Raw genomic sequence first — 14,845 nt, forward strand, 5'->3', positions numbered from 1 at the left:
AAAATTGAGTGCCAAGAAACTCGAGCAATTGTAAGTTTTCCTTTATTTTCGTTCTGGGCTTAGTAACTCAATAAAACATCATATACGTAAAAGTCGTCTTCTATTAAAGGAAATGTCGTTGTAATTTTAAGTGACACACCTTTTAAAAAAAGAGGGGCATGTCTGATTCACAACTGTATCTAACTCATACTTGATCACATGATCAGACAAAGCTTTTATAGGTACCGTCGGGAATCAGACAGGCCAATATATCGATGGAGGGTCACTTGACTTACCTTTACAGTCCCTTAAGGTTCTTTTTTCTTTTTCTCTCTCCTCTCAGTTTTCTCCTTTCTTCTAGTTGAGTTACTCCGTTGTATCTGGTTGTACCAGAGTCAGGTATCTAGGTGCGGAGTAGAACTAATGTGTATACGGGGTTTCACGAGGCTTACTCCGGGTTATATCAGGGAGTAGGAGGAAGGAGGAGGCCGGGGAATAATTAGTTTAGTTTCATTCTATCCTCAGTATAGAGAAGCACCTGGAGAAGTATACTTATTACACAGTAGAGAGGAGCAATTTAATTCAGAAGTAGAACTGATCTAACACAAGTGCCAGTACTGAAGAGTACAAGGAGAATTAAGTATAAAGGAGCACCTGGAGAAACTAACCAATCTGTGCTGAACCTGAATAAGAATGTGTGAGGAGGAGAGTGTTCAGTATATCAGGAAACCAAATCTAAATCTTTTCAAAAATTCAGATAACATTTTTTAAATCGTGCACGTCACATTAATTAATTTTTAGAATAAGGAATATTCTAGAAAGAATTGTTACTCAACCATCTTAGAAATTAGTTTAGTATGTGAAACTAGTTTTATAAAATAAAAGAGAAATGTTTTTAAAAAAGATCTTAATTTTTCAAATGATTGCAGAAAAAAAGGATAACGTTTGTATGTTTAAATTTAATTAAATTAAATTTTGGAATAATGTAAAAAATTATCCCAAATGTGTGTTTCTAAATATACATTTTTAGTGGAAACTCTCTTCATCCTTCGTGGCCGTAATCCTAAACATGTACTTTAAAAACGTCTTAGTGGAACATCTAAAGTTTTATATAAAAATTATGGAATCTAGTTTCATGTACACACATTTTAAGCTCTTGAATACTTTTCTCAAAAGATTTCACATAAAAAAGAAATTTTACAATCCATAAAGATTGGTGTAAAGTGAGGTTGCTAAAACTTACAGATTCTGTATCTTTTATAATTGTAAAGGCAAAAACTCCGCCATTTTTAAAAAGTTTTTTTTTATATTTCAGGAACATACGTTTCACAAATAAAAGGGCTTAAGTTAAAGAGCTCGGGGTTTGATGAGTTCATGATCTCCAGGTTTGATGCGGTAAAGAGCTCCGGGTTTGATGAGTTAAAGTGCTCCTGGTTTGATGAGTGAAAGAGCTCCAGGTTTGATGAGTTAAAGAGCTCCAGGTTTTATGAGCTAAAGAGCTTTAGGGTTTGATGAGTTAAAGAGCTCCGGGTTTAATGAGTTAAAGAGCTCCAGGTTTTATGAGTTAAAGAGCTCCAGGTTTGATGAGTTAAAGAGCTTTAGGTTTGATGAGTTAAAGAGCTCCAGGTTTTATGAGCTAAAGAGCTTTAGGGTTTGATGAGTTAAAGAGCTCCGGGTTTAATGAGTTAAAGAGCTCCAGGTTTTATGAGTTAAAGAGCTCCAGGTTTGATGAGTTAAAGAGCTTTAGGTTTGATGAGTTAAAGAGCTCCAGGTTTTATGAGTTAAAAAGCTCCATGTTTGATGAGTTTAAGAGCTCCAGATTTGATGAGTTACAGAGCTCCTGGTTTGATGAGCTAAAGAGCTCCGGGTTTGATGAGTTAAAGAGTTCCAGGTGTGTGAGTTACAGAGCTCCAGGTTTTATGAGTTAAAGAACTCCAGGTTTGATGAAATAAAGAGCTCTAGGTTTTAAGAGTTAAAGAGCTCCAGGTTTTATGAGTTAACGAGCTCCATGTTTGATGAGTTAAAGAATTCAAGGTTTAATGAGTTACAGAGCTCCAGGTTTGATGAGTTAAAGAGCTCTAGGTTTTATGAGTTAAAGAGCTCCAGGTTTGATGAGTTAAAGAGCTCCACGATTTATGAGTTAATGAGTTCCATGTTTGATGAGTTTAAGAGCTCCAGATTTGATGAGTTACAGAGTTCCTGGTTTGATGAGCTAAAGAGCTCCAGGTTTGATGAGTTAAAGAGTTCCAGGTTTGTGAGTTACAGAGCTCCAGGTTTTATGAGTTAAAGAACTCCACGTTTGATGAGTTAAAGAGCTCTAGGTTTTAAGAGTTAAAGAGCTCCAGGTTTTATGAGTTAGAGCTGCATGTTTGATGAGTTAAAGAATTCAAGGTATAATGAGTTACAGGGCTCCAGGTTTGATGAGTTAAAGAGCTCTAGGTTTGATGAGTTAAAGAGCTCTAGGTTTGATGAGTGAAAGAGCGCCAGGTTTGATGAGTTAAAGAGCTCTAGGTTTGATGAGTGAAAGAGCTCTATGTTTGAAGAGTTAAAGAGCGGCAGGTTTGATGAGTTACAGAGCCCCAGGTCTGATGAATAAAAGAGCTCAGGTTTGAAAGTAAAAACATAAACATTTCAAGATCCCAAACCCTGCAGCTACGGATAGCATCACATCCTGACAAATGAATTGAAGATTCAAAACATTTATTTTACGTTTAAGTATCTCAAAATAAACAACTCAAATTCTTGACAGGATTCATTTTTTAGGACATGCATTAACCTTCATCAAAATTTATTTGCATTTTGCAAATTTTATTTTAAATACTGAAAACAATCTAATAATATGCTTCGAGGAGCGCAAAATTATTTTGCAAAAAAATAAGGAAAATGAATACTTTAAGCCTCGGTATATTTTGTTGAAAACAGTAAAATTTAAAAAAAAAGTTGAAAATATTTATTACAAAAAATACCGTAATTAAAATTTTTTACTTAAAATTATGAAATGTTGTTAATTTTAATATTTTTATTTCTGAGGTATGAGGGGGATTATTTTTAATGCATTTTTATTTATTTCAAGTTTTTCATTAAGTTTCTTGAATGATGTATGTATACTGAATAGACTGAAAATATTTATAAGAAATTGATATTTATTCTCTATTTCAGAAAAGTATAAAACTCTAATCTCTGTTTGTCTGTCTTTTTGTTTATTTGGATGTCTGATCATAACTCCTGAACCCCGTTTTGCCTCAAATTTTGATTGGGGAACCCGGGAAACTGACGGGCATGTTCTTAGCTTGATTTTAACATTCTAACCTGAGATAGTTGACTTTATAGGGGAAATCCAGGCAAAGCTAGTTATCTATAACAATAAGGTATTATTCTAATTTGGGTGTTTGTTTGGTTGTATGTCGGATCATAACTCAAGAACCCCTTCACCGATTTGCCTCACATTTTGGTAGAACCACAAAATTATTCCAGGTTTAGTTTACCAATTCTAAGTTGGCCTTTATGGGCAAAGCTAGTCTTCTAAACAATTGCAGAGTCAAAATTTCTTGCCAGAACTTTTCCATTTATTTGATATGTACAATGTACATTAAAAAGTTGCAAAATGAAAAAAGGAAAAGCTAAGATTTGAAAACCAGGTTCATGTCTGGAGTTACATTATTAATTTAGATCAGCTTTTGTAAAAAACACAATATTTAGATGAATATAGGAATATATTAGGAAATATTCAAGTAATCTATTCTATATGCATAAAGTAGTAATCTCTATTTGTCGGTTTGTTTTGCATGTATGTCCGGTCATAACTCCTGAAACCCTCGACTGGTTTGCCTCAAATATTGATCGGGTAACTCCGATCTCGGTAGAATATCGGGAATGTTCTTTGTTTGGTTCTAGAATTTCAGGTTGAGATGGTCAACTTATATTTCAGGTTGAGATGGTCAACTTATATTTCAGGTTGAGATGGTCAACTTATATTTCAGGTTGAGATGGTCAACTTATATTTCAGGTTGAGATGGTAAACTTATATTTCAGGTTGAGATAATCAACTTATATTTCAGGTTGAGATGGTCAACTTATATTTCAGGTTGAGATGGTCAACTTATATTTCAGGTTGAGATGGTCAACTTATATTTCAGACAATGCTGGGTTCCAAATGATAAAATAAGCAATTATTATCGTCAAAGATTCCCCGAAGTGATGTTTGTAGCCACGGAGATTTAACAGTTTGGCCCTTGTTTCAGCAAACTGAGACTTTCAATCACAATTTGACTAATCTTCCTTGTTTTTTCAATAAGGCACGGACATAATAAACTCTATTAAGTTTCACGCTTTTAAATAAAATCCTGGCAAAGTTCACGGATTTTTCTGAAAGTTAGATTTAGTTTAAAGCATGAAATACTATCCTAGCATATATAGTTAGCACTAGCAGAGATAAAACTAATTGAAACAAGAACCCCTTAGAACCCAGGGAACTTATTTCATTTTAAAATATCAAATTAATCCAATTGAAAAATATTCTGCATACATTTTTGCCTGATTATGTTTTTTACATTGTTAAAAATAGTTTTAAATGAATTTTCGTGATTGAAAACATTAATCCTGCAACTCCGAAAAATTGTTTCATTCAAAAATTCCAACCTCTCTCTTAATTTAAAATCTAAAAAAAAAATTTATTGGTTTACAGAGACCTCTGTCGGGAAAAGGAAATACTAGAACAAGTTCCAGACAAACAGACAACAGAGATTACGGTCAAACTTCTAGCTCAAGGTAAATCAAAGGAGCAAGATTTTAAGGGAGTGTTTGCTAAAAATTAAAAAGGGTAAAAATGAAACAAAGTTTTGATTTAAATTGATGGTTTTTTTCTACTCTACGTTTTTGGAGAGAAAATAGAATATAAACCGCCTGTCTTAAACCCATAGAGAATAGAATATATATTAGAGGGGAATTTAAAGAATCTCTCGGTATGAATTTTTTCAGTCCCTTTCAGCCTGAAAGGGAGTTCAAAGTGTACAAATCATGTAAATGTTCACAAATTATGTGCAGTAGAGTACATTAATACAGTATGTTCCCTGGACTATTCATTTCAATTTCGAAATTTTTAAAGCTGTTAAGTAAAATTTATAATGAATTAGGTGAATAAAAACCATCATTTGATTTATAATTATAACGGAAAATCATCGTTTGTAAAGTGAAAGGCAAAGAGTCTGTGTGAAATGATCATTGGTCAATTATGAGACCAGCCTATTTCATAATTTGGTTTTCTTTTAACATTAATTTTAGATTTTCTATAAAATGATATTCCAGGGCCCAAAAGGTTATATAGCATAAATATGTGAAGTACACCTGCAGTATGGAAACAGTACAACAAAATGGCCGTTTTACACTTTTTTCTAGTAAATTCCCCTCTAATAATATTCTATTCTCTATGCTTAAACCCCTAAAATGTATAGCAGACGTAGAGATTAACTGGTTTCTCTCTGGTCGTACTATCCCTTAAAACCGTGTCCAAAACCTAGGATTGAAGAGTTTTGTAAGTTTGAAAACCAATTTCTCTGTGATAGATTATCCTATTCTACGTGAACTGAATACTTGAACACAGTACACAGTTTTTAATACACTACACAGTCATCCAAAGGTTGCAAGCTCTCACACGAAAATCTCTGATTGCCAATTACTTCTTTAAAACTAAAGCTAAAATTAGGTGCTTTAAAGTTATAAAATAAACATGTCTATGGCTAAAAACTATGTTAGTTACTGAGGTAAAGTCATAGGTCGCTCGGTCTTAAAATTTGGTTCAGCTTTCACGGCAATCTGGACCCAAGTGATACACCTGGAGTAAAACTAGATATTCATGAAAACAATATATTTCTTTTTTATGGTTTCAGTTCTGTAGATCCAACATTAGAGTTAATTGTCCATTATTTTTCTTTAATAGTATTTTCATTTTTATGAAGAAAGAAGAAAAACCAGAAAACACAAGAAATTTATTTTACAAGAAAAAATGAATAAAAAAAACGATCTTTGACAAGTCTAGACCAATTGGGAGGACATTTTTTGTCATTAGCAAATTCTTTGATTCAATAAAAACCAATTAACATTGAACTGCACCTGATCATTGATCAGTCTGGTCTTACCATTCATGGGAATTAAATATACAGGGTTGACCGTACAGGATGAGACTTTAGAGGTATTTTCCTACAATTTTGGTTCTTACAACTAGTGAGGGTTAGTTCGTTTTGCCTTTTTTGGACTTTTCAAAGGCTTCATAAATCTACGAAAGTTTACAAATATCAAAAAGATATTTGCGAGAAATGAACCAAAAATATTTCTTTTTTCCTTTATATATATTTGCTAGAAGGATATAGTTAAAAAAGTAAACCCTTACAGAAAACTGTTTTAAAATGTTAAAACCCTATCCAGGACTGTAAACTGGTTTCTTTATTAAGTGAATCATTTAAAGACTGCATAAAGGCAAAACAAAGACTGTCGATAACTTTGAAACGTTAGAGGTCACTAATAACAAAGACTGTCGATAACTTTGAAACGTTAGAGAAAGTTTATTCTTTGTAATAAATTATGTATCAATATATTAGACAAGTTAAAATACTAAAATTTCTGTAATTGTTAAATATACTAAAATACACTAATATCTCTAAATCTCTTACAGCTATGAGTAATCTTTAAATGTTCGCAAATTGTTATATTTTAAACATTATTGCAGACCTTTACCTTTCATTTACTTTTAGAGTTGAATTTTTACACAAAGAAATTGAGTCTTTGTCACAAAAATATTTTGTCCCTATATTTTCGAAGTTTAATGGTTTAAACCTTTGATATTTCAAACATAGATTTTTGATCTAACAGAATTCATAATATGAAATATCTAAGGTCTTCGACATTGGGTTGAAAAGATATAGAGAATGTAAAATTAGATTTTGTAGTATAGACCTATTTCCCTTTGCTCTTTTTCCATAATTTTGTATTACTTTATGTGCAAAATAACCTTTGAGATTACTTCGTATTCTGAAATTTCCGGACCAGGTTCCGGGGATGTGGTTTAATTCAAATGAGTATATTTTATCTTACTCCAACTGGAGGTCAAATGAATCTGAAACTCAACTTTTGTAAATCTTTGATAAAATTTGGTAAAACGGAAGCACTAGGCGGGGGGCAGGGGGGGACGGAAGGACGGGGGGGGGGACGGAAGGACTATGCGGGGGACGAGGGGGGGGCTATGCCTGGACTTCGCTACTTTAATAAATATTAGTTTAAATCTGACGAATGTAAATGAACGGAAAAACGCATGTTTTAATTTCTTTGACAAAGGAAAATACTAAAAGTTGTTAATTAATTAACAAATGGTTACGAAGGACTTGAAAAAAAACCAAATGTGTCCAGCCCTAATTAGAACTAAAGAGTGAGGGTTTCCGAAAGATTAGTCTAACTATGCTATAAAATGCACATTTTAAATACATGTCAGACTTTAAATGAGTTTTAGCAGACACTCATCTTCACATTTATTTATGCTGTCTGCGTGTTACAAAAGTTTTACACTACAGAAAACTATGGAAAAAGAAGACGACAATTAGACTCAAATAATTGAAAATTTGTAATCTATTTGGTTAGATTCAAATTATGATTTTAAATATTCTGGCCAACAATCATAAAACATAGCAATCAAATACACAAAAATTGCTAAAATGTCGTCTAGCCACAGTTTTATGGGTCCCCCTGTATAAGATTATGGATGTTGAGGGTGTAAGTATGTGAGTATGGAATTCGGTTCCACCACAAGTATTTAAACCCTCAGAGTGTAAAGCATTTTTTCATCCAAAACAGACATAATTAAAACGTGCTTTTCTATACTTCTTAATAGAACTCATGGAATCAGAGTTATTATTAGAGACGTCTAACCTTTTAATAGCATGTACGCCTGGGTTTTACTTAAATCTGTTTTGTTAAAAGCACGTCAAAAACTTTATTAAAACGTGCTAACTAAGTTGTTAATAGCACGTGAAAAGATAAATTTTTAAATAAAACCCACAAAAATACTTATATCATTATTTATAATTATACAATATATATAGTTTCTATGCAAATATAGATATTTTTAAGAAGCATTTCCATCTCTTTTTTTAACCTTTAAAAGCTTACACCACAGTATTAAGAGGTATTGTCTGATAAGTCCACTTAAGAAAATTATATAAATACTTTTTTAGCACTTGTTATATGGAAGTGTGTATATATATTTTACATAGTTAAAAAAGGTATCACTATTTTTTCAAAAAAGATGTTTTTAAGGGGGGGGGGGCAAAATTTTTTTTTTGCGCTCTGACGCGCGGCGCGCAAAAATTATGATAATAAAAATGAAAACATTAAACAAAATATGAGATAATAAAAATGAAAACATTAAACTATATATGAGATAATAAAAATAAAAACATTAAACAAAATATAAGATAATAAAAATGAAAACCTTAAACAAAATATGAGATAATAAAAATGAAAACATTAAACAAAATATGAGATAATAAAAATGAAAACATTAAACTATATATGAGATAATAAAAATAAAAACATTAAACAATATATGAGATGATAAAAATGAAAACATTAAACAATATATGAGATGATAAAAATGAAAACATTAAACAAAATATGAGATAATAAAAATGAAAACATTAAACAAAATATGAGATAATAAAAATGAAAACATTAAACAAAATATGAGATAATAAAAAAAAACATTAAACAAAATATGAGATAGTAAAAATGAAAACATTTAATTTTTATTTTTATAAAACTTAAATTAACCTCTGCCATTAGAAAGTTTAAACAGGTTTTGTGATTTTATTTTTATTAATAAGGGGGGGGGGCAAAAAATATGAGATAATAAAAATGAAAACATTAAACAAAATATGAGATAATAAAAATGAAAACATTAAACAAAATATGAGATGATAAAAATGAAGACATTAAACAAAATATGAGATGATAAAAATGAAAACATTAAACAAAATATGAGATGATAAAAATAAAAACATTAAACAAAATATGAGTTGATAAAAATTAAAACATTTAATTTTTATTTTTATAAAACTTACATTAACCTCTGCCATTAGAAAGTTTAAACAGGTTTTGTGATTTTATTTTTAAATAATACTTTTATTTTTTTCTTGTTCTAAATAAAGTTTATTATATTTTAGTTTCTAAGCACTAAATTTTTGGTAATAACTCATTCAGCAAGTACCATACCACTACCCCCACTTCTATATATAAATTTGGCTTGTCTGCCTGTCTGGTTGTATCCAATAAACGTCAAAACGGCTGAACCGATCGGGCCCAAATTTTTTGTGGGACATCTAGGGACCCCAGGGAAGGTTTATGAATGATTGAAATTTTAAATATTTGTCTCCATCAAAATTCGATCTTCATTAAATTTTTTAAAATTTTGAAAATCCACGAAATTTTTTACCCTCTACTTCCATCTTCTCCAGCCTCTTCTTCACCTTACCCACTCACCTCCTTTTCCATCGCTACTCCTTCCTCCCTCCCATTCTAATTTTGATTTTTTCTTTTTTTTATCCAGTTGAAAATCTAAGGTTGGAAGGATAAGCTGAGATAGGAAAGGAACGGTTTGGATAGGTTAGGATAGGTTAGGATGGGTTGGAAAAGATAGGTTTAAATATGAAAGAATAGGTTTAAATAGAAAAGAATAGGTTGAAATATGAAAGAATAGGTTGATATAGGAAAAGATAGGGTGGAATATGAAAGGATAGAATTGGATAGAATAGGATGGAAAAGGATAGGATATGGATGGATTGTCTGGTATTGAGAAGTTAACCTAGAAAAGTTAGTCAAGTTTAACCAAGTTCTCCTGGAGTACCTGGAGACACCAGGACACAGGGACAACACAATACACACACATAATTAATTAGGAGTCTAATTTCACGCCTACATTCTCATGAGGGGGACGAGGGACGAGGGACGGGGGACGGGGGGTGTAGAGTTCTCAGAATCTTGGAAGAAACATTTTTATTAGTTTCAAACGAAATGTAATCGATTTTCCATCTATTTACATTCTTCAGATTTTTGAGTTTTAGGACATTTTCTGTTCTCATTAGGTCTGAGTTTAAACATTAGCTAAGGATCTTATTTATCTTTTATTTTTTTCTGCTTTTTTGAACCTGCTCTGCTTCAAACTCGAGGATCTTGAATTTTATTTTGTTTGAGGGATCGGAAAACATCAAAAATAAGGATTGAAAGTGAAAGATGAAAATAAATTGTTCTTTATGAATGTAAAAGGGTTGAATTATTTGAGCTGACAGAAACTCTAAAGGATGTGTGACAACTACGTTGTTTGTTTTTAAGAGAGTATACGCTCACATTGATCTAAACTCGATGTGAATTTTTCCAATTACTTCTTTAAAAAGAATCGAAAGACAATTCCTTGCTAGTTCCAAATTTACATATCTAGTGCTACAAAAGTGCTACCCGGTCTTAACAAATAATGCAATGTTTCATAGCTGTCTGGATCTCTGTGCCACTCCGAACCAAGATGTGCACGCACACACAAAAATCAAACAGTATTTTGTCCATTACTCCCCTTTAAACTGAAGTTAGTAACAAGGGCGTTGCAATTTTAAAGTCGAGGCTGTCTAAAAATTTGATAAATAACTTTGAAAGTTGTCTTGATGCACAGCATCCAGTATCCAGTACATATATCCTACAGGACTTTGTTGGATATGTTTTGATACGCAGTAGCCAGTATCCAGTATATATCCTACAGGACTTTGTTGAATATAATTTGAATGTCAATGGACAAAATCAATTTTCTAAACGCTTTCAAAATTAAAATGACAAGGATAATTCTCAAGAAATTTCTAACTTTACGTCAAAGTTTACTAAAATTTTCTAATTCCTGTAACTTTGCAACCTGATGGTATAAATCTTTGTTATCTAAAACTTAGTATATTCGATCTAACAGTGATTTAAATATCTAAGGTCTACGACGTTGGGTTGCAGAGATACAGGAATAAGAAAATCAGAGTGTATGGCAAAGACTCAATTTTTTTTTCTCACCCTTTGGGCTTTCTGCTAGTTGTTTTTCTTCTCTATTAGAGAGACTATATGCGTAATTTCATGTCAACTTTCTTTTTAAAAGAGTGTCACATCTGATTCACAACAGGACCATTGAAACCTTTGTCTGATACTCGATGACAGAAATATTTTTTTTTTCTACAAAAAATTGGTGACATCAAGGAGTTATTATTGTTTACTGTTAGAAAACTAATGATATCTCAATTATGCTTGACTAGAAAACGGCTTAAAGGGTTCCATTGTGAATCAAGCAAGTCACAGATGGGTTTTCTATTGAAATTGCGTTTACAGTTTATTCTATTTAAACTAGTACTATCCCCGGGTTTACAGTTTCTTCTATTTAAACTAGTACTATCCTCGGGTTTACAGTTTCTTCTATTTAAACTAGTACTATCCCCGCGTTTACAGTTTCTTCTATTAAACTAGTACTATCCCCGGGTTTACAGTTTCTTTTATTTAAACTAGTATACTATCCCTGGGTTTACAGTTTCTTCTATTAAACTAGTATACTATCCCCGGGTTTACAGTTTCTTCTATTAAACTAGTATACTATCCCTGGGTTTACAGTTTCTTCTATTTAAACTAGTACTATCCCCGGGTTTACAGTTTCCTCTATTTAAACTAGTACTATCCCCGGGTTTACAGTTTCTTCTATTAAACTAGTACTATCCCCGGGTTTACAGTTTCTTCTATTTAAACTATTACTATCCCCGGGTTTACAGTTTCTTCTATTAAACTAGTACTATCCCCGGGTTTACATTTTCTTCTATTTAAACTAGTACTATCCTCGGGTTTACAGTTTCTTCTATTAAACTAGTACTATCCTCGGGTTTACAGTTTCTTCTATACAAAACTAGTACTATCCCCGGGTTTACAGTTTATTCTATTTAAACTAGTACTATCCTCGGGTTTACAGTTTCTTCTATTAAACTAGTACTATCCCCGGGTTTACAGTTTATTCTATTTAACTAGTATACTATCCCTGGGTTTACTGTTTCTTCTATATAAACTAGTATACTATCCCCGGGTTTACAGTTTCTTCTATTTAAACTAGTACTATCCCAGGGTTTACAGTTTCTTCTATTAAACTAGTACTATCCCCGGGTTTACAGTTTCTTCTATATAAACTAGTACTATCCCCGGGTTTACAGTTTCTTCTATTAAACTAGTACCATCCCCGGGTTTACAGTTTATTCTATTTAACCAGTATACTATCCCTGGGTTTACAGTTTCTTCTATTAAACTAGTATACTATCCCCGGGTTTACAGTTTCTTCTATTAAACTAGTACTATCCCCGTGTTTACAGTTTCTTCTATTTAAACTAGTATACTATCCCCGGGTTTACAGTTTCTTCTATTTAAACTAGTACTATCCCCGGGTTTACAGTTTCTTCTATTTAAACTAGTACTATCCCCGGGTTTACAGTTTCTTCTTTTAAACTAGTACTATCCCCGGGTTTACAATTTCTTCTATTAAACTAGTATACTATCCCCGGGTTTACAGTTTCTTCTATTAAACTAGTATACTATCCCCGGGTTTACAGTTTCTTCTATTAAACTAGTATACTATCCCTGGGTTTACAGTTTCTTCTATTTAAACTAGTACTATCCCCGGGTTTAGAGTTTCTTCTATTAAACTAGTACTATCCCCGGGTTTACAGTTTATTTTATTTGACTAGTACTATCCCCGGGTTTACAGTTTCTTCTATTTAACTAGTATACTATCCCCGGGTTTACCAGTTACCCGTGTGCGTGCCTAAAAGTTTAATTTTTCTATACTCTCTCTACTCAACTATGTCTAATCTATCTTGATTTAAGTATAGAAAAATAGTGGAACTAAAGTTCAAGCTGAGTTTATGATATAAAAACGGAGACACTTGACACCCACTTGCATTCATCGCTAGATAGGTAGTTAGTTCCTTAAAAACTGTAAAATGTCACCTTAAAGATTATATTTTTGGAAAATTTTGTTAGGCGTAAAAAAGGATGTAAGTTGTATAATTTTCGAGTATTTCTTCAATTTCTCTGTTCATCGTATTTTGAAAATGTATTCTATTTTCTTTTTCAGATCATTTGTCATTTTTCTCCAAGTTAATCTGAAACTTTACAAAAAGTAATTCAGGTTCTTTCCTCCTTCTCAGCTCTCAACTCACTAACCATGTAAAAACAAAACCAGGATTTCTGCCAATTTTACATCCGATTAAATCGTAGGAATTCCATTTTGGATTAGAAATCTATTATCTTTGGTTAGTGTCATGATATGATTTTGCTCTTACAATATTTTGTAATTTCGTGGATTAATTATCTTTGTTATTTGAGTATTTGAGTATTTGAGTTATTTGAGTATTTGAGTATTTGAGTATTTGAGTATTTGAGAATTTGAGTATTTGAGTATTTGAGTATTTGAGTATTTGAGTATTGATCTCGATAATTTTAGGATTACTGCTTGATCTCTTATTCAAAGCTATCTCTGCAAGGCATCGTCACATCAGCAATACCCTGAATTAAGTTAATCCTTATGGTTTCATAAGATTAAGATCAATACTTGATCCCAAGATTCAAAACACAAAGAGGACTGACAGTTTACTTTTTACCTAGTCCTCCTCCTCCTAGCCTATTGCCCGTTGCTCTATGTCTAAGCCTGGTTCAATTAACACTTTTAGGAATATTTAAAAGATTTTTTCCGTAGAGTGATATCCATAAATCTGTGGATAAATCTATATGATAAAGCTCTTATATAAATATTTGTATGTGTGTATGTACTATGTAAGGATGTATGTATATTTATATGTCAGCTTTAGCTGGCCGAACGGCTGGACCGAATGGGCTGAATTTTTGAGAGAAACCTTGAGTACCCCGGGGGTAACATAAATATTTTTTCTAAGTTCGATTTAAAAAAATTCCACGGGCAACGCCGGGCACTTCAGCTAGTACATAATAAATTTTCATATTGAAGATTTATCTATGATTTAATATTGATATTTTAGGGGAACAAATTTTTCGTTTAGGAAATATTTTTGAAGATTTGTATTTTGTTAATTCCCACAACCCCCACCCACCCCCAGTTCTTTATTTACATTGTAAAGCCAGGAGCTTCTAATGAGAAGGAAGAAGGGAGGAGAACAAGATAAATACCCGAAGGGAAGATAAAACCTTGATTGAACGTTTAATAAGATATATTTCTGTAATCCTACAGTTATCAATAAATATACTGAGAACCTTCAATACACGATTATGGAGGTACTTATTAAAGTACCTCCTGGAGCAGGTACTGGAGTACATACCAGAGTTCTTGGAGCACATGCGAGAGTAATTGGAGTACATGAGAGAGTGATTGGAGTACATATGAGAGTAATTGGAGTACATACGAAATTAACTGGAGTACATACTAGAAGAGTTGGAGTACATACGAGAGTAATTGGAGACATACGAGAGTAATTGGAGTACACACAAGAGTAATTGGAGTACACACGAGAGTAATTGGATTAAACACGAGAGTAATTGGAGTACATAAGAGAGCAATTGGAGTTCTTAGAGGAACTAGAGATTACTGGAGTACTAATTGGAATACTTGGATTACCTACAGAATTCTTCGAGTACCAATAGAAGTATTTGGAGTACCTAAAAGATAAGTGGTGTACTTGAGTACTTTTGAGAGTATTTTGAGTACCTGTACTGCTCTACTTGAGTACCTCTAAAAATACCTGATTAAACTTTCTTTCATGTTTGTTATGTCTGTGGGGGATATATATGCTGCCCCCCCCCC

General features: G+C 32.3%; 1 protein-coding gene across 1 annotated transcript in view; it reads left to right on the forward strand.

The window, feature by feature from the left end:
* The first annotated feature begins 335 nt into the window (after positions 1-335).
* LOC111697021 (KH domain-containing, RNA-binding, signal transduction-associated protein 2) overlaps positions 336-14,845 on the forward strand; it is a 29,421-nt gene continuing 14,911 nt past the window's right edge. The window contains exons 1-2 of the mRNA XM_023466888.1: positions 336-704; positions 4,664-4,746. Of these exons, the coding sequence (XP_023322656.1) occupies positions 673-704; positions 4,664-4,746 (115 nt within the window). The 5' untranslated portion in view covers positions 336-672. The remainder of the gene's footprint in view (positions 705-4,663; positions 4,747-14,845) is intronic.

Source organism: Eurytemora carolleeae, unplaced genomic scaffold (assembly GCF_000591075.1).
Source record: "Eurytemora carolleeae unplaced genomic scaffold, Eaff_2.0 scaffold276, whole genome shotgun sequence".
NCBI classification, from domain to species: domain Eukaryota; kingdom Metazoa; phylum Arthropoda; class Copepoda; order Calanoida; family Temoridae; genus Eurytemora; species Eurytemora carolleeae.